The sequence below is a fragment of the Parasteatoda tepidariorum genome, chromosome 8 (genome assembly GCF_982258835.1).
Source record: "Parasteatoda tepidariorum strain Cologne lab strain chromosome 8, Ptep-v5.0, whole genome shotgun sequence".
In the NCBI taxonomy this organism is placed as follows: domain Eukaryota; kingdom Metazoa; phylum Arthropoda; class Arachnida; order Araneae; family Theridiidae; genus Parasteatoda; species Parasteatoda tepidariorum.
Window position 1 is genome coordinate 49,678,251 of NC_141762.1, and position 20,415 is coordinate 49,698,665.

General features: G+C 33.1%; 1 protein-coding gene across 5 annotated transcripts in view; it reads left to right on the plus strand.

Annotated features, from left to right (window-relative positions):
* w (eye pigment precursor family transporter white) overlaps nt 1-20,415 on the plus strand; it is a 54,026-nt gene that overhangs the window by 2,910 nt on the left and 30,701 nt on the right. Inside the window, exons 1-3 of one of the 5 annotated variants that reach the window (XM_016051297.4) lie at nt 5,870-5,927; nt 6,098-6,197; nt 17,476-17,629. In XM_016051297.4, coding sequence (XP_015906783.1) covers nt 6,108-6,197; nt 17,476-17,629 — 244 coding nt within the window. In that variant the 5' untranslated portion in view covers nt 5,870-5,927; nt 6,098-6,107. Of the gene's footprint in view, nt 1-5,869; nt 5,928-5,979; nt 6,198-13,673; nt 13,831-16,274; nt 16,341-17,475; nt 17,630-20,415 lie in introns of those variants that run through there. The other 4 variants (XM_016051295.4, XM_016051296.4, XM_016051298.4 and 1 more) reach the window with 4 other exon arrangements.

Consider the following 20,415-nt stretch of genomic DNA (forward strand, 5'->3'; position numbering starts at 1 on the left):
AAGTGAATTTGATATGAAGGTATAGCGTTTTCTGGGGCATCTTAGCTGACAGATGGCCATGATGATACATAAATAATATAATTAATTTATTATTAACCAATCCAATAGTGCGTATTAAATGTAAAAAATGATGCATTAGTGATTATAAACACAATGCCTAGCGATATCAAGAAAAAAAAATTACGAAGAAAAGAAAATGAAACTTTTGTTTAGTTGATGAAGACAAAGGAGATTTTTTTTCTAGTTATCACTCGCTTTTGGACACGATGTCTTAAACTGTGATAAGTGCGTTAATAATTATGTTTCTGTTAACATTATTTTTGCGTAGAACGAAAATAGTATTTTTTCACTTATCTTTTCAATTAATAGCGTATCGGTAGCAGTGATCAACATAATTCATTGTTATCGAATGTAAAAAAGAAAAATTTGAGCATATAACAAAATATATTTCCCTAATTTTGTGCTACCCACTGTGTTACTCAAATTCTATTTTGTATTTTATTTAAAAACTTATTTAATTAAGAATTTTATATATTTGTATTTTTTAAAATATAATTTTCAATTTTAAAAAAAATTAGACGAGTTTTTACTTAGTTTTTACATTCTCGATGTCTCTAATTGGTATTGATATTTTCATGATTTTTTAAAACGCCGATATTTTTACGATACACTGAGAGTTTTGAATCACACATTTAAGTAATCATTTTTTGGCCCGCTCGATTTGCGTCGATATCAACGTAAATTTAAGTGGAGTGAAATTGTTTTTTCGATCACGATTGCATCGTAAATCCATGCGGTGTTTCGATTGTCTTCTTGGCAATTATTGCTATTGATTTTCACATGGTTTTTAAAACTCCCATAATATTTCCTACAGTATTAGAAATTAAAGATCAAATTTTTTCCCAAGCAGTCATTAAATTCCTTTACGAAATTTTCATGAAACGTTCAGCAACAGTTAATAATGTGAGTACCACACAAAAACACAAGGCAGGGATGAATCTCACAAGTTTCCCTCTTTCTTCAAACTTCAACACCTAAGTCCCGCCGTGGATTGATCGTTAAGACACGGTTCCCAGCAGATCACCGAAGTCAAGCATCACTGGTTGCGGTCAGTGTGCGAGTGGGTGACCACTTGGATCAGTCTGCGTAGGGACCGAGGATGTACGGTATTGGTCCTCTCAAAACTGTTCTACCGTAAAGTGGTCGACTTCGCATGCAGGTCGTCGGGCTACTGAAGCGGGGGTGCCATTCCCTCAGCAGAGGATCAAAATTTTGATGACATGTCTTCGGATCCTATTCAGGGATGTTTCCCAGATCGTCGCCAATAGCCCATTGTGCAGCTCTAGTACGACGCAAATGAACTACAACAGCATCAACACCAAAATCAACATCAGGGCTTTCCGCCATGGTAGATTTAAATTGGACCTTGCTGAATGTACACACTGGTTGCTTAATTCTGTGCAAGGATATGAATATGTAAGGATCAATTTCCATTTGCACAGTAGCTAGCAGCCTTTCTCTAAATCAAATCGACTCCGAAATTCCACAATTGAAAACAAACAGTTTTAGATTTAGTGTTACATACGTGATAGACTTCTTCGGCAGTTATTGCGATTGATTTCTGAATAATTTTTAAAATCCTGCATTTATAGTTGTTGTTGTTATTAATTTACGTCGCACTAGAGCTGCACAATGGGCTATTGGCGACGATCTGGGAAACATCCCGGAGGATGTTCCGAAGACATGCCATCGCAATTTTGATCCTCTGAGGAGGGGATGGCACCCCTGCTTCGGTAGCTCGACGACCTGCGAGGGAAGTCGAGCACTTTACGGCAGAACAATTTAGCGAGAATCAATACCGCACACCCTCGATCCCTACGCAGACTGATCCAAGTGGTCACCCACCCGCACACTGACCGCAGCCAGTGATGCTTGACTTCTGTGATCTGCTGGGAACCGTGCCTTAACGATCAGTCCACTGCGGGACCCTGCATTTATAATACATTATTTAAATACGCAAATTAAACTCTCTTACGAAAGCATTCCAAAGGCATGGTAGACACGATGTAAGTAATATCCCGTCTATCATAACTTATCTTCCAATTAAGTTATACAAAGCTTTGACCATCTTATTATTCATTTATTTATAAATTTGTAGGTTTGTGCTCTTAAAGCAAGTACAAAATTGATGATTACTGTCATTTCGCCAAACGCTTTGAAGCATGGAGGCAGTGTGTTCTATTCCCACCATAACTCTAGGTTTATCTTTGTGATGTACTTCTGTAATTTGTGCTACCTTTTCCTCAGTTTGGCAAAATTTTATAAGTCGTTTTATCATACAAGCCCAGAGATTTATTTATTAAACACTCTGTAGTGTGGAGGTAGCTGGTTCGAATCCTACCGTAACCCTGGATGTATATTCTTGCCATCCTTCTCTGAATTGTACTATCTGTCTTTATACTGGTCAAAAGCTTATAAGCCATATTTATGTAATTGAACACATAAAACTGCAATAGTATGTGTAGAGCGCGATGGCTCAGGGGATAGAGCATTCGCCTTCCAATGAGGTGAACCGGGTTCAAAGCCAGCAATGGCTGGTCGATACGAATCCTCATCCGGCTTGCACCGACTACAGAGCTGAAGTGAAATATCCTCGGTGGCAGACGGATCATGGGTTAGAGTCCCTTTTCCGTCAGGCTAACCGTGGGGGGTTCACATGATCTTCCTCTCCATGTAACAGAAATGCGGGTTAGTTCCATCGAAAAGTCCTCCACGAAAATAAAATTTCTCCCAATACTTGATCAAGGAGTTCCCTTATCTTCTGGATTGGTTTCAAATTTACAAAGCTACGGAGTTGAACATTAGTAGTCGTGAACTCAAAATTGGGTCAGCTGCTCAACGACGGTTATAATATAAAATAAAACACCAAACATTGAGCGACGGCGGCCCAGGGGATAGAGCGTTCGTCTACCTACAATACGATCCAGATTCAAATCCCAGGGATGGCGGATTGATTGGTTGGTTTCACACCTCCCGACTCGCACCAACCAAATGCTGACATAAAATATCATCAATGGTAAATCCATCATGGGTTAGAATCTCTTGCCATCTGGCTATAAATAAGAGGATTTCTTGTTTTTTTTCACAATGCAACGCAAATGCGTGTTAGTTCCCTCAAAAAGACCTCCAGTTTGTTCCAATGCTTGAATCTAGAGTTCCCTTGTCTCCTATGTTGGGTTCAGAACTTCTAGGCTTCGGAGTTGAACATTGATAGTTGTAAACAAAGAATTAGGTCGGTTGTTCAACGCCGGTTATAAAATATAAAACATTAGTACTATTGGAGGGGAATTTTAAATTCTGTAAAACATAAAGATAGTTCAAATTTAGATTTGTCTCTAAAAGGACTTGGTTTTTGGATATTTTCGAATGGTTAGTAGACTGGTTTCAATCTCTAAGACTACTGCTAACTATCCCATTCATATTATTAGGAGACTTTAACTTACACCACTCTGCTTTAGAAACCCAGTCATCATCAAGGTTCTCGAGTGGCTACTAGAATTGCAATACTGTCTGCTAAATACAAAGATCCCAACAAGCTTCAAGCCAGTGAGCCAGCCAACCCTCGCTTTTAGATTTTATAATTTCATCAACTGACATTCTTCCAAATTCAATCAACTCCTCACTTTACAGGCACTTTGCTATGCCCTCTCATCCTCTAAATGTAAATAACCAGGACCTGATAAAATTTCTTTTAAGTTACCGCTCTCTCTCTCAGAAGCGGCTCGGCTGAAACTTCTGGATGAGTTGAACTCTATCTGGATTTCAGGACAAATATCAGAGTCCTGGAAACTAGTACTTGTCATCCTTATCCATAAGAAAGGGAAACTTACAGAGCTTGTGTGATCTAATCATCTACCTATATTTCTAGCATCAACTCTGAGCAATACTCTCGAACTAAACTACCTGAAACTGAACTGGCTTCTAAAATGACTCAATGATTTTTCCCTAAGGACTGGAGTCTTTCACCCCTATCACTGCGGATTCCTCCCATTTTGAGGAGTAGATTCAGTACTCACCATCCTCTATCACGAAGTCCTTCGGGCTCCGTACGAAAAAGAATTTGTAATATGCTGATCTCTTGACATCCACGCTGCGTACGACAATGTCAACCAGGAAGCCTTAATCCTCAAACTCTTAAAATCTGGTATTTCTGATAGAGCTTCTCTTTTCATTCACAATTTTGTTAAACACAGAAAGATAGCCGTGCGATGGCGGAAAGTGCCATCAGCGCAAATTTTCCAATGAACAAAGGCTTTCAAAAAGGGTCAGTTCTTTCTTCTTCATGATTTACCTCCATCTTTTTCTTCCGCACAATATTATGTCTTATAGTTGGGGACGATATCTATTTTATTGCAGTCGCTGAAACTAATTACGATACGAAGTGAAACATAAAATGCAATTTTCTCAAGTTCAGAAATGGTGTAAAAATTCGAACCTCGAAATAGTTCTGGAAAAGAGTGCGGCCATTAATTCCTCTGAAAGACGAATTGCTGACAATTTCCATCTCAACATTTTCAACAAATCCATCTCCTGTGCCCAAAACCTTCGTGTTCTCTGCCTACATTTTTCTAGCAACATAATTTTTCGCTATCACTTATGAGTGTTAAAACAAAAAATCATAAGGAAACGCTCTGTTTTTCATTGCATATTTAGCACCTGCTAGTGTGCTCAATCAGATCACCTGTTGTTGTTGTTGTTAATTTACGTCGCACTAGAGCTGCACAATGGGCTATTGGCGACTGTCTTGGAAACATCCCGGAGGATGATCCGAAGACAAGCCATCACAATTTTGATCCTCTGCGGAGGGAGTGGCACCCCCGCTTCGGTAGCCCGACGACCTGCGCGCGAAGTCGAACACTTTACGGTAGCACAGTTTAACGAGGACCAATACCGCACACCCTCGGTCCCTACGCAGACTGATCCAAGTGGTCACCCACCCGCACACTGACCGTAGCCAGTGATGCTTGACTTCGGTGATCTGCTGGGAACCGTGTCTTAACGATCAGTTTACTGCGGGACTCACCTGTTCCGAATTGTCAACTTTTGTATCAGAAGTATCCTTAACCATAACCAGCCACATCTTTTCTTTCTCCTGCTAAACCGGTTTACGAAACTTAGACGTATTATATAATGCTGTCCTTCGCGTGGCAACTGGTTTGCCACGATGGGCACTCATTCCACCCCTTCTCAAAAAAGCGGAAGTGAGTACACTACTTCCGGCGCATCTCTCTCCAATCATCTTCGCCAGCTTATCATGCCCTACAGCTCCCTCAATTTCGCTTTCCACAAGGTAAAATGATACCACTTATACCACTCCTGTCCAGATGGATGTCCAACAAGAATGTATCTCAAGATAACGTTATTAAATACCTCCTTCCAACTCAAACTCCTTCAAATGTTTCAATTTATCTTGATAATTTACCATTACAAACCAAAAATTTACTGCCGCTACGGGTTCGAGCTTTGTTCGAAGAGTTTCGCCATCAGAATTTCTCAAATTGTATTGCTCTGGTAACAGATGAATCCAAACAATCAGACAAAATTGGTGTGGGAATTGGCTCCAAAGGGTACACGATCTCAGGTAAATCACGAAGACGAGCAGCATTACCCACGCCACACTACCACGGATACCCTTTCCATAGGGTGGGCCACATTCACGCATTACACAACCGAGAGCAATGCACTGATAACAACACACATAGAGAAACATCCATGCCCAGTGGGATTCGAACCCGCAACCATTGGCTTCGCAGTCAGACACGTTGCCCGCTCAACCTCCTGACCGGTCTATTAATATTAATGAAACTATTCTATTTTCTTACGATTAAATCTACCACTTCTAATCGAAGGAACATCACGTGGTAAATGTATGCAAACATAATCCTTTCAATGCTCGATAGTTTTTCCTTTATTTTACTGTCAATTAATCGCTTATTTATGTACTTGTTATCTATGCAATTTTCATTCATAGAGTGCATATAAATTATCTTAAATCACTTAAACTCTAAAGTGCGGTTATTTATTTATTTATTTTTAGATAAAATACAATGGAAAGTTCGAGAAAACAAGAAAAACAGCCGATAACTAAAGACTCGCATTTACAGAATAATGGGGGAGACTATTCTTCAATGAGCACGGTATAGCATTTTCACTTCAAGTTCATTTTCAATGTTATGTTAAAGTTGGGTACGGATTCGGTGATTCAAATTAGCAATTTGAAACTGATTCAAATATGATTCGACGGTGAATCAGTTTCAAGTTTTTGATTTGAATAATCAAATTAATTGAGTGATTCGAATCTATTGATACTGATCCATCCACATAAAGTTAGGTACTAATCAATCAGTACCAAATTCTATTTTGAGTCAATAAGTGATTTAAATCACTTTCATCGAATTGATGCGAGTCACCAAGATGAACTGGTTCTATGATTCGAATCACCTCGATGATTCATTTTGCCTAACTTTAAATTGTATTTTATGGTATATAATAGTGTTCTAAAATATATTATTAAAATCAGAACCGTTGATTGGCTTAGAAACGTACCATAAAAAGAATTATTTGTTTTCAATTCAAAAGTGCTGTTATGAAATATTAAAATATATTCTTAAACTAGTTAAATAAATGTAGTATTGTAACATATTTTATTGAAAAATGTAGAATTTTACAGTTAAAAAACATGAATGGGATAAATATGTTATGTTCTCTATTAGTGTTATTTTATTTTACAACCGAAGTTGAACGTTGATCCAATTTACGCCTATCAATGTTCAACTCCGTAGTCTTGTAATTTTGAACCCAATCCAGAAAATAAGAAGATTCCTATATCTAACATCAGGGCAAACTAGTCTACATGAAGGACAGTGTAGTTGGAACTAACCCACATTTGCGTTACATGAAGAGAAAAACCACGAAAGCTTTCCACAGTTAACCTACTATTTATTTTCTACAAAGGATATTTTTATGTCAGCGCTGTGGTCTGTGTTAGACGAGAGTGGAATTCGTATCGACCGACCAAGGCTGGGATTTAAACCTGGGTTACCTCATCGGGCGGCAAACGCTATCTCCTGGGCCACCGCGACTCTCTGTTAGCATTAGTAAACATCAAAATTATCTTATTTTCAATTTATAATGTACATGTTGTTGGATAATTGAATAATCCAGCTATTTGAAGACAGCATCTTTTGCAACACATCTGTTGTTAATTTGAAAAATCTCCAATACTTTCTAATCAGTCAAACAGTGCTGTCAGATAGACAGATAACGTAAAAGATAAGAGTTATAATAAAAAGCTTGACGAATTATGATCATGATCAATCACAGTGAAAACAGAAATTTCACGGAAGCTTGAAAGTTTTGCTCCGAACTAAATGAAGAAAGACGATTATTAGAAACAGCTTTTAGTTTCGTAAAGCAATTGAACTGATTCCGAAGCTAGTTATCTAGTCTAACTAACTGTTTCTGTTACTATTTTCTCCATTTAAATTTTCACTTCCTTCTCACAAGAATTCGGAAAAAAGATAATAAGGGTGGTAATTACAGGATACTATGTGTACTTTTTAAAAATCCATAAGTATAATGCTTTATCAAAAAAAAAAAGAAAAAAAAAATTGAAATCGGAAAAATATTACCATTATTATTATTATTTTTAATAAGTATCAGTGTTAGTCAGCTCAAGTTCTTCCGATATTTTTCGTTTTTAATTTTATTCCATTAATAAACAGTGGCGGCGCAAAAACTAAAAAGCGAAAAGAACTTATTGTCAATAAAATAATAAAATACAAAAAAGCATATTTTGCCCATTCATGTTTTGCATATTGCATATTCAAAATGCATATTTGAATTTAAAAAAATGACTATTAAATCAAATAATAACAAGTACTTAATAAGACCCGCGAGGGCTCAGGGGACAGAACGTTCGCCTTCCAATGAGGTGAACCTTGGTTCGATCCCGGTCATGGCTGGTCGATACGAATTCCGCATCCGGTTTGCACCGACCACAGTGTTGACGTGAAATATCCTCAGTGGTAGACGGATCACGGGCTAGAGTCCCCTTGCCGTTAGGCTAACCGTGGAAGGTTCTCGTGGTCTTCCTCTCCACGTAACGCAAATGCGGGTTAGTTCCATCAAAAAAGTCCTCCACGAAGGCAAATTTCTCCCAATACTTAATCCAGGAGTTCCCTTGTCTTCTGGATTGGGGTTCAAAATTACAAGGCTACGGAGTTGAACATTAGTAGTCGTAAACCCAAAAATTGGGTCGGCTGTTCAATCACTGTTCTAAAATAAAATAAAAAGTATTTAATAAAAAGTCTTTTCGAATGAATTCAAATAAACTGGCTTATTTGTATTAAGAAAAAGTGATACATTCCAAGTTAATCAGAAATACAACTTTTGACGAGTTTATCTATCAGGGCTTCATAGTTCGAATATATTGTGCTTAAAATCTTTGTAACCAAATAGGTTAAAAATATTATAGATTTGCTTCTTTCGTTCAATTTAAAATATAGATATATTGTGCCTTGCTTGTTTAAGTTAAAAACGTAAATAAAATTTTTAATTTGCATTTCCATTTTGTCACTTCTGTTGAATTATGTATTGATATATAAACATAATTTATCCTAGTGTTCTGATAAAGTTTTTAGCTTTATTAATTTCCAGATGTCGTTTAACAATTGCAATTTATTTAATGCCGGGGAAAAAATTGAAGAATAAATAGTAAGCGAAAAAGGGATCGAAATAACACTTTTTTAATTTTAATTTTCATTTATGATTTCGAAACGTGTGTGCAATTATAGTTACATTTAGAATTTTTACATATTCGTATGTTATTTTAATTTTAGGATAGGTTAAATGAGCTCAAATCCTTACACGAAGTTCCAAGGCGCTGACCAGTGAAAACAAAATTGGAGTTCAGCGTCAAACATACTTTAAATTAACGAACATTAGTTTTAAAGCTATCTTATGCCAACTTTTTTTATTATTTTCGTTTAGTTATTCATTTAAGTTTAGCTAAAACTATAAATAGTAGAATTATGATCCTTTGCATCTACGTAGTATGTCTGAACATGAACAACTCGGCTCGCATAGTTTAAATTTTTTAATTAGTTTGGAGTGATTAGTTGCTTTTTCTTTCAAATGAATATCAAAACTTGCCATTTTTTGCCACCCTTTTAATAATCCGTACCATTACAGATCGAATCGATGAAATTAGTTAAATTAACGATTTTAAAAAGAGCTGCGAGAACAATTCTGAGAATTGGAGACAGCTATCAAGACGTGAAGCTTCGAACTTAATTAAAACAAACGATGAAAGAAATTGATATATAAAAGCTGATGAATTAAACACGACTAAGGCAAAAAGAGTGAACTAAGATCGCAAAGTCATTTGAAGTGAAATATATAAGGTTTGAGATCAGTAGCGGCTTTTTTTTAGCAAGTTTGAGCCAGGAGTTCCAGATTGGATTCAAAATTACGAGGCTACATTGTTGAACATTAGTAGTCATAAACCCAAAACTTGGGTTGGCTGTTCAACGACGGTTATGAAATAAAATTAAAATGCCGCGAGACGTGGTGGCTCAGGGGATAGATCACTCACCTTGCAATGAGGTGATCTGGTTTCGAATCTCAGCGATGACTGGTTGATACGAATTCCGCACCTTGCTCGGTTCGACCACAGTGCTGATGTAAAATATCCTTAGTAATAGACGGATCATGCGTTAGAGTTCTCTTACTGTCAGGCTAACAGTGAATGGTTTTCGTGGCTTTCCTCTTCATTTAACGCAAATGAGGGTTAGATCCATTAAAAAGTCTTCAATGAAGGTCAGTTTGTCCCAATGCTAGATCCAGGAGTTCCCTTGTCTTCTGGATTGGGTTCAAAGTTACAAGGCTACGGAGAACATTGGCAGTGGTAAACTCAGAATTGGGTTGGCTGTCCAAAGCCGGATCATAAAGAAAATCATAAAATAAGATTTTATAACTTGCGTTGTTGGTTAAATACTTCTTGACAGATTACTCTGCCTTAAGTAAAGTCAAAACTAAGAACAAACACATAAATATATAAACTTAAATCTTCTCAAGAAATTTTAAAAAAAATTTCTGAAAATTCCATTTCGTTGGTTTAGTTACACGTGTTTGGTACGATATCCGAAGCTGCAATCCTTATATCTTAGCCACAAAAGAAAAGAAGTAAAAAAAACATGACAAATTTTTTGTTAAGATTAGAAGCATTTTATTTCTGATAAAAAAAATGATGAAAATTAAAATATGAATATGAAAACATATCTCTTATCTGTTTTATCTTAAGGCATTAAATTTGATGCGAATTACTTATAAGACTAAGAATTTTTAGCATTGTCATTTTTCTTATGTAAGGTACCTTGTGTGAGAACACAGCAATTCTTTTGGCGTCTGATAAATGCTATCATTATTTGTTTTAACAAAAATATTGTTTATCTTTTCTTATATAAGTACTTATATAAGCATGTAAAATAAAAGGCAGGATTAGAAAACTCAAAGGAATCAAAAGTTTTATTTAAAAAAAAAAAAGCTTTTACTATTTTATTAATAATAACAATACAGACATAAAATATTCTTACCATTAATTTAGTTAAATGAAAAAAATATTTTTACAATTTTCTATACGTTCCGTGAAACAAAAAACTCACTCCTTTAGTTTAAGTTTTAAAATGTTATTTCTTTCTTTAGTCATAGGATGTAGTCTTTTTACCAAATATTTTTTGGCGTGTTGAAATAATAGGCTCGAAATTTGTTCATAAATATTTTATTCTATGTTTCTGATGTTTTTCTGCAAACGTAATAGCTCTGTCTTTCGATTCTATACCTTATAAATAGTTCTTCTGTTTCGCCTGCACGACTGTTTTAATTAATTATGTAAGTAATAAAGACTAAGTATAAATTGGTGACTTTTTGAACTTTACACTTACAACGGAAATTAGGGAAGTGTGACTCGCCAATTTCGAAATAAACTAGTGGGATGTATGCCTTATGAGGAATAATTTTAGGGGGCAACATTCGTTTCGGCCCATAGAAGGTCCTGTGAGAGACAAAAAATAATTCCATATGTAGAAAAATCGGTATTTTATTACTTCAATGCAGACTATTAGTTATTGTAATTATCTTATGCTCCAATTAATTTTGTGGTACTTTCACGTACTATATAATGCATATTTATTGTGAAAATGGATTTCGAAAATTTATATATCTGTAGTCTTTCAGAAAAACCTGTTTGGTTAATTTTAAAAAAAAAAATTGACATCAAATTTTCTAAATTTTTTCTTCCAAAAAATTTTCCAAATTAATTGGAGTATGTAATTACAAATCAATTAATTAATAATTAATTAATTAAAAATTAATTAATGATCGTACAATTGATTTGCTACTTTGATTTAATTTGTTAATAAGCAAATCAATTAATTAACCAATTAATTAATAATTAATTGGAGTATGAGACAATTACAATAACTAATAGTCTGCATTGAAGTGATAAAAGACCAATTTTTCTAAATATTGAATTATTTTTTATCTCTCACAGGACCATCTATGGGCCGAAATGACTGTTGCCCCCTAAAATTATTCCTCATAAGGCATACATCCCACTAGTTTATTTCAAAATTGGCGAGTCACATTTCCCTAGTTTCCTTTGTTAGTCATCTCTTTAATGTAAGATTGCTATTTTCATGAAGGAGTTTTTTTTTCATCTCTTTTTTGTAAGATGATAATTTGATATTTTCCTTGTGTTGTTCTAATTCTTTCGTGATACTGTGTCCTTTCTATCTAAACAAAGATATATAAAAAAAGGATTTGAATTTCAATTTAACGTTTATCGACTTTCCAACATTATCTTGTCATTGTGGCTGCAAAACTCTTTAGTTAATATTGAGCTGGTAGAAATCATAGTATGTAATATGTAGATCAAGGTATATGAATGTTGACTGATCCGGATCGAAATTAAATTTAAAAAAATTTGAATGTCTTGATTTAATTTGAATATTTCTTACAACTGCAGATTTGGAATGGTAGATAAGGTCGTGATTGAGACACCTATGTGACTATAGGATAGTAGTTTTCCCAATCACCTTAGATGGCATGATTCCCATTGTTCTGTCATTCCTTATTTGTATTAAATGAATAAGCATAGTTGTCAGAAATACAGAAAATGTCATTGGTTCGTGATCTCAAGTTATATGTTTCGGTTAAAAAATTATATATTTGAAGATGGTTTCCGATATTATGGAATTGTACAATGACTAACAATAATATGTATAAATAATAAATTAAAAAAACAGGCACCTCAGATTAGAAAAGCAAACAGGGCAATAATAACCGTTATTTTGATGCCGATGAGTAAATGTGATAATGCCTTAGATTATATTCCTTGATCTTAATTTCACGCTAATATCCATCATCTTAGCAAATTTGGAATTTCATTGCGCTTATTGAGATGTCTTAGATTAATTACCTGGCCACTGGTCAATCATCACTGAGTTAGAGATATAAAACAATCGGAATGTGTTTCTGTTGTGATGTGAATATGAATCATTGGAAAGGAACGGGGAAAACGATAATTAATTTATTCCACTCAGTGTTCAGCCTCAGGCTTGGACAACTCTATTATTTATTTGATAGCAAAATTAAGTTTACAAATATATTACTTATGCATTTTATTACAAAAGAAGAAGAAGAAAAGGTGAAAGTAAAAATGTTTTTCCTTGAAAATTACTTCATTTCCTCGTTATTGACAGCGAAAATTGAATTTCGTCCTTCTGTGGATGGCAGAAAATAGTCAAGTAACGCAAAGGACCAATCATCACGCGTCAGAATTTCGTCCTAACATAGAATTGTCTTCGCACGACATTTATTTCCTGAAAGCAGGCTAGCTATAGAAGAATTGCAAGTGAAAAATCGTTCCTCTGTGGATGGTTGAAAATAGCCACGTGACGCAAAAAGCCAATCACCATGAGCCTGAATTCCGGAATGAAATGGAGTTGTCTTCACCCGACAATGTTCTCTTAAAAGCAGGATAAAAGAATTGCAGGTGAGAATTCAGGTCTACGTTTCTCTCATGACGTCACGCTAATGATGTCAGGTCTCGTAAAAATAGGGAGTAATGTAATGTCCTCTGTGGTTTCAGAGCCTGAGTTGAGTAATTGCTATAAATATATTACTTTCCTTCGGTAATAATTATGGTATTGCATTAGCCTTGAAGAGCTAGTATCGCCTTTGGAGCATCATTATGAATGAATCCTAGAATAGTAGCAATAGCTCATTAGTGTAACACTAGTGCGACGCTATCAGTCAAACAAAACCATAAAAAAATTTTAACTCGTAAAACTAGTGACAAGTTTAAGCGTTTTTTTTTAAATTGCGGTGACTGTCGGAACTAAAATTATCGTGGTTTTGCCCATGTGCAGCATTGAATTTGTTTGGGGATAAGTTCTTTTAAATTGTTTAATCGAGGACCAAAGAGTAAATCCCATTATTAAAATGACACTTAGTTTGCTTAAGTTCGACAATACCTAATATTTATCAACAACGTAAAACCCTTTTTTTATTTATCTTTTGCCTTGATTGTGTTATCTTTCGTCATTTGTAAGGTGCGTTAGTCGAGATAACTCTGAAGACGAAGAGAAGATTGATAAAACGTATTTTACTTCAGTTTAATCACAATTGAATATTTCTTACAATATGGCGGTAGCAAATGGGATAACTTCCATCAATTCTTACGGAGAAAATCAAGAGATTTATCATACGGTATGTTTTAATTAAAAATTTTTGAGGAACAATCAAATATATATATTTGAAAATGCTATATATAGCATCAAGAATTTGCACGTTTAAAAAACTATACTCTTTTGTATGAATAATGATTGGAAAAACCTCATTGATTGGAAAATTTTAGACATAAAAATGTTATTATCATTTTTAAAAAATGATGTGCAAAATCATTTTTAATGTTTGATGCTAGGAACTCAGTTGATATTAGGAACTTAGTATTATAGTTTTTGATACTAGGAACTCAAATGATATTAGGATTCTAGTATAATGTTTGACGCTAAGAACTCAATTGTTATTAGGTACCTAGAATAGTACCTAAAATGGTACTTAGATGCTAGAACATCAATTGATATTAGGATCCTAATGTAGTATTTGACGCTAGGAACTCAATCGTTGTTAGGATTCTAGTATTATAGGTTTTGATATTAGGAACTCAATTGATATTAGAAACCTATTATAGTGTTTGATGCTAGGAACTCAATTGTTACTAGGAACCTAGTATTATAGTGTTTGATACTAGGAACTCAAATGATATTAGAATTCTAGTATTGTTTGATGCTAGGAACTGAATTGTTAATAGGTACCTAGATGATAGGAACTCAATTGTTACTAGGAACCTAGTATTATCGTGTTTGATACTAGGAATTCAAATGATATTAGGATTCTAGTACAGTGTTAGATGCCATTAACTCAATTGTTATTAGGTATCTAGAATAGTGTTTGATGCCGTGAACTAATTTTTCTTTTTAATGACAAATGTTTAAATCACAAATTGAATACAATTTATGAATTCAAAAGCTTACATAATTCATTTCTGTAATTTTACATATGATTATAAAACTCTTCTAAATCATTGTGAAAATCTCTTACCAATAGAAAGTTTCGCTACTTAAAACTTTGAAGGAAAAACAAGTCTAACTGGGATGTGCTGAGAGTGCGTGAAAAAAAAACATAAAACAAAAAACATAAAACAAAGTAAAGGTTACGCGGCAAAAATTATGTGTTAGGTAGTTCAAATACATTCAAAGCATCAAAGCAGAGCATAAAACTTACTTTTGATTTTACGTTTATTTTGTGTGAACAAAGCAATGCGGTAATACGGATAAAAAATTTCAGCCCTGTTATAAATTATCCAGCTGAACTGACTGTTTGCTGTCATTCCTTACCTTCATATTTTATTGCTTTTATCAAAACACATTTTAGAAATACAATTGAAAAGCCGAGTCGATGCGGCGGGTAAGTGACATTTTTGAAAAAAATTGTGATTTAGTCTTATTTAATTACGATAAGATTCATTTATGTTGCTAAATCAATTCCAAAAATTGCAGTTAATGAAGAAGGTAACAATATTTGAGTATTTTTTCAACGGAAGGCCAAAGTGCGAGCAGCAGCAAAGCGCGCGCAGAATAGTCAACAAACTAGAAAATCTAGATTCCCTTGGCCATCGAACGCTAATACTCGAGGAGTTCGAATTAGTGTTAAGAGTTTATGTATTCCATATTAACCCTTTGACGCAGAATTTTTATTAAACATATTTTTCACACTTTTTTCATTATTTTGAATTAATTTATGTCAAAATAAGTGCGAAATATTATATTTAGCAATTTAATAATTATTATGAAACACAGCATGGAACACCGGTGACTTCTGCGTTAAAGGTAAAATCTCCCAAGTACGGCTCTCTTCCAAACAAAAATTTTTTAAATTTGCAGATATTTCGATCTAAGAAAAACAGTTATACAACTCTGAAATTTCTTTAATTTACAAAATCAATTTTTGATAAATTTTCAAAATATAAATTTAAAAAAAGAAACTTTTTTTGGATTATATATATTTTAAAACAAATATCGCTTTCAAATATGAATGTTTCCTGATTCTTTTTACACGAGTACACACAGTTGTCTTTTAGATTTAAGGCTAATAAGAAGCTAAAAATAAGAAAGTTACCTTATCACTGATTTAATGCCGAAATTATGCGGATGACCTAAATTACGACGAGAATTGTCCAGTTATTTATCAAGATCGCCATAATCGAAAAATTCTTAACAGCTAATTTTTAATGAAAAAAATTGTTCAACAGCTGTAGTCAATTTTCGCATTAAAACTTATAAAAATACTTATATTCAGTCTTAAACATACCTTAAAAGCTCCTCACCGCAAATTTTTCTCTCTAATATTATAATTTTTCATTCATACTTTTTCATACTCATACTTTTTCATACTCATACTCATTCATACTTTTAATACTCACGCCTCCAAACTGTTTGTAAATAATGTAAATATATATCTTTAAAATAGAAAAGGCGTTTTGAGCGGGTTATACTCCTGAAAACATTTCATTCCTTAAGCATCAATCTATTAATACTATATCCAATTCATTTATGCTTTCGAAGTTTATATTTGGAACAGTTTCGAGGAGAGGGGAAAAAATTGACTTCATTCCAAAAGCATCAAGTTGACTAATTCTCTATGTGATGAATATTTACGTAAGTTTTTTAAAATGATTGCTAAAATATTTGAACAATTGTAGTTTAAAATGGCGAACATACTTTATGTAATAGCATTAAGTGCGTTTAATTAGTATTCTTGAACATTGTTATATTGATTGGAGTGATATTAATTCTCGTTTCAGTTTCTCATATTGTCTGTAAACAAAACATCAAATGATTCTACTAAATTCTTTTTTTTATGGTTTGCGGGGATTTATTTAAAACTAAAATTGGCAACAATGCTTTTCTGCAGACTACTTTTTTTATGTCTTGTGATTTTCTTTCTTCATTTTCTATTAAACAAATCTTTTTCGAAAAATTATTTTTTTAAAGTTTAAACAGACAAGAAGACTTTTTATTGTATTGCAAATAAAGATGGTTAATCTTTTTTATGTTTAAGGCTTGACGAACTTTTTTTTTATGTTTAAGGCTTCACGAATTTTTTATTAATGAAAAAAAAAGAGAGAAAATAGATATAGTAGATAGTAGAATTAATTTAGTTATGATAAAATGCAATTGACTAAAGAAATGAATAGAAAAGCAATAAATTAGGAAGTTAATATTTAAAAATTAACTTTTAATTTATTTTCTGGACCTTAAAAGAATGAAAAATCCATCTCAATAATTTGGGAAAGAAAACTCTAAAGAAATAAGAATTTTGTAAAACGCATTGATTCCGAAGTATCTACTCGTGGGTGGTATTTTGTATTGCGTTTCTACATTTTAAGACTTTTTTGTGTATAACAATGTTTCTAGGCAGTAGGTATCTTTTAAATTAATTTTCTAGTTGAGTTCTCGATCTTAGCAATAAATTCTATAGCATTGAAATACGAAGTATCACTGACAAAGTACATTATAGTCACCACTGAGTAAAAAGATAAACCTTTTAAGAATAGGTTGTAACAGGTAGTAATAACTGATATAAATCTTTAGTTCAGAATTTGCTTATGCATTGCAACAAGGGTAAGTATTAATCAAAGCAATTTCTTTACATAGTTTCCTAAAACTTTTTTCCAGTTGAATCCTGTACTATTAGTATAGTAATACGCCTGTATTATTAGTATTGTTTTATATATATAAATATTAACAATTTTTTTAAACGAATTTATTGTTCTGTTTTGTATTATTTCAGGGCATTGATATCAAAAGATCTGCTTCATTTGATCCATCCAATAAAATTTTTCTTACTTGGCACAACGTCAGCGTTTTTGTTAAACCCAAACAAAGTCTTCTAAAGTTTCGAAGGCAAAGCGATGCTAATGAAAGTAAACAACTTCTGTTCGATGGTAAGTGAATAATTGTCTAAATTTAAAATCCATTTTAAGCCTAAAAATTACAAAATTACCGCAAAAAATATTCAAAACGGGAACTATGTTCAAACAATTAATAATTTTTATTTTTATTTTTTATAACCGACGTTGAACAACCGACCCAATTTTGAGTTGAGGACTACCAATGTTAAACTTCTTTGCCTTGTAATTTTGAACCCAATCCAGAGGACAACGGAACTCCTGGATTAAGTATTGGGAGAAATTTTATCTTCGTGGAGGACTTTTTGATGGAAGTAAACAACGCTTGAGTTACATGCCGAGGAAAACGACGAAAACCGTCCTAAGATAAGCCAAGGGAACTCTAATCCATGATCGTCTACCACTGAGGATATTTTACGTCAGACTGAGGATACTGAGGATATTTTACACAGCGTCAGAGGGTTACAAATATTCAAAACGGGATTAAAAAAAATGGAACTATGTTCAAACAATTAATAATTTTTTTTTAATTTTTTATAACCGACGTTGAACAACCGACCCAATTTTGAGTTGAGGACTACCAATGTTAAACTTCTTTGCCTTGTAATTTTGAACCCAATCCAGAGGACAACGGAACTCCTGGATTAAGTATTGGGAGAAATTTTATCTTCGTGGAGGACTTTTTGATGGAAGTAAACAACGCTTGAGTTACATGCCGAGGAAAACGACGAAAACCGTCCTAAGATAAGCCAAGGGAACTCTAATCCATGATCGTCTACCACTGAGGATATTTTACGTCAGACTGAGGATACTGAGGTTCTGAGGATATTTTACACAGCGTCAGAGGGTTACAAATATTCAAAACGGGATTAAAAAAAATGGAACTATGTTCAAACAATTAATAATTTTTTTTTAATTTTTTATAACCGACGTTGAACAACCGACCCAATTTTGAGTTGAGGACTACCAATGTTAAACTTCTTTGCCTTGTAATTTTGAACCCAATCCAGAGGACAACGGAACTCCTGGATTAAGTATTGGGAGAAATTTTATCTTCGTGGAGGACTTTTTGATGGAAGTAAACAACGCTTGAGTTACATGCCGAGGAAAACGACGAAAACCGTCCTAAGATAAGCCAAGGGAACTCTAATCCATGATCGTCTACCACTGAGGATATTTTACGCCAGCACTGTGGTCGGTGCAATTAATTACATATATATATATTAAGCGTCAATAAAAAGATTTCTATCATTAATAAGATTATGAAAAGGGTATATATATAATAATAATAATATAAAGGGTATATATACAATATATATGTATTGTAAAACTCAAAAGTTATATTGCAATTTGTTTTTACAGGAAAATTTGAAACTAACGGGCAATTAGATTACCTTCCTAATATGTTTAATAATAAACTTTCCTGTCACGTTATTAATTTGTTAGCTAACAATTTAAGTAATAAACTAATCGTTAGTTAAAATTCTAAATGGATGATTTTTTTAACAAAATTAATTGACTGTAATTATCTATTAATAAAGTTCCTGTATTGATTTATTTCTCACCGAATTATGCCTTTATCATACTTCAAAATTTTAAATTGTTCCTAAAAATAAGCAAAGAAGGTATTTAAACATTTTTCATAAAACTGCTTCGCAAAATATGAAGTAATATGTTCTTAAATATTCTAATATAACAAAAGAGAAAGTTAACCTTTAAGGGTATCTAAAATTTACAATCAATTAATTAAAAGATAATAAAATTTTCTACAACCTGGCCGTACATACTTTACAAATATAAACTTAGGATTTTTCTTTTTCGCATAAAAAGTATTTCTTAACCCTTTGACATAGAATTTTTTTAAGCATATTTTTCATACTTCTTCATTATTTTGTATTAATTTAGGTCAAAATAAGGGGAAAATATTCTTATTTAGCATTTTAATAATTTATGGTTATAATATACAGCATGAAACACCAACGTCTGCTTTTGTGTTACAGATAAAATATTCCAAACGACAATTTTTCAAACTTGCACTTATTTGAAGTTATTTTGATTGAAGTAAAACAGTTGTTCATCATTGAAGTTTCTTTAATTTACAAAATCAAATTTGTTTTCGAATATGAACGTGAAATTTTTTTTTCAAGCTATTTTTTTTCTTTTTGGATTTTATTTTTAATACAAATATAATTTCGATAATCTAACAGATTTTTGTAACTATTAGAATGTTTTTTATTACTAAAAAATACACGAAATATACTTTTGCTTGTAGAGTGTCAGAAAAAAAGAGGGGCCTAGTGTCTCTTCAGCGTCAGAGGGTTAAGCGAAGAATTCTTGTTACTCACACGGAACCTAAGCATCCACATAAAACAATTGTAGGCTGTAGGTTTTTTTGATAATAAATTGCAGTTTTCTCTCATAGTACGTTTAAGGTTATTTATTTTTAAAAATATTGACAGTAGTTTTTTGAACTTAAAATTTTGATCGTTATTTTAGATAAATGTGTATTTAAATAATCGTTGCTTCACGTTATAAGTTCAGGAGAATTATCTAGTAAAATAAGCTGAAAAAGTGGTAAAAATCAGACGATAAAGTTTTTTCGATATTTAGACAAAAGCAAACACTAAAACATATGTTCTTCAAATAAACATAACTTTTTACGACGATTTAGATTATTGACTCCCAAAATTGTGGAGGGGGCTAGATGCAATATAGAAATTATTATTACATTAGTTAAATCGAGAAAGCTGTCCAAACTTTTCTTCCCTTGATGTAATTTTACTTTTTGCGTATTTCACTATATCTTTGGAACAACTTAGATG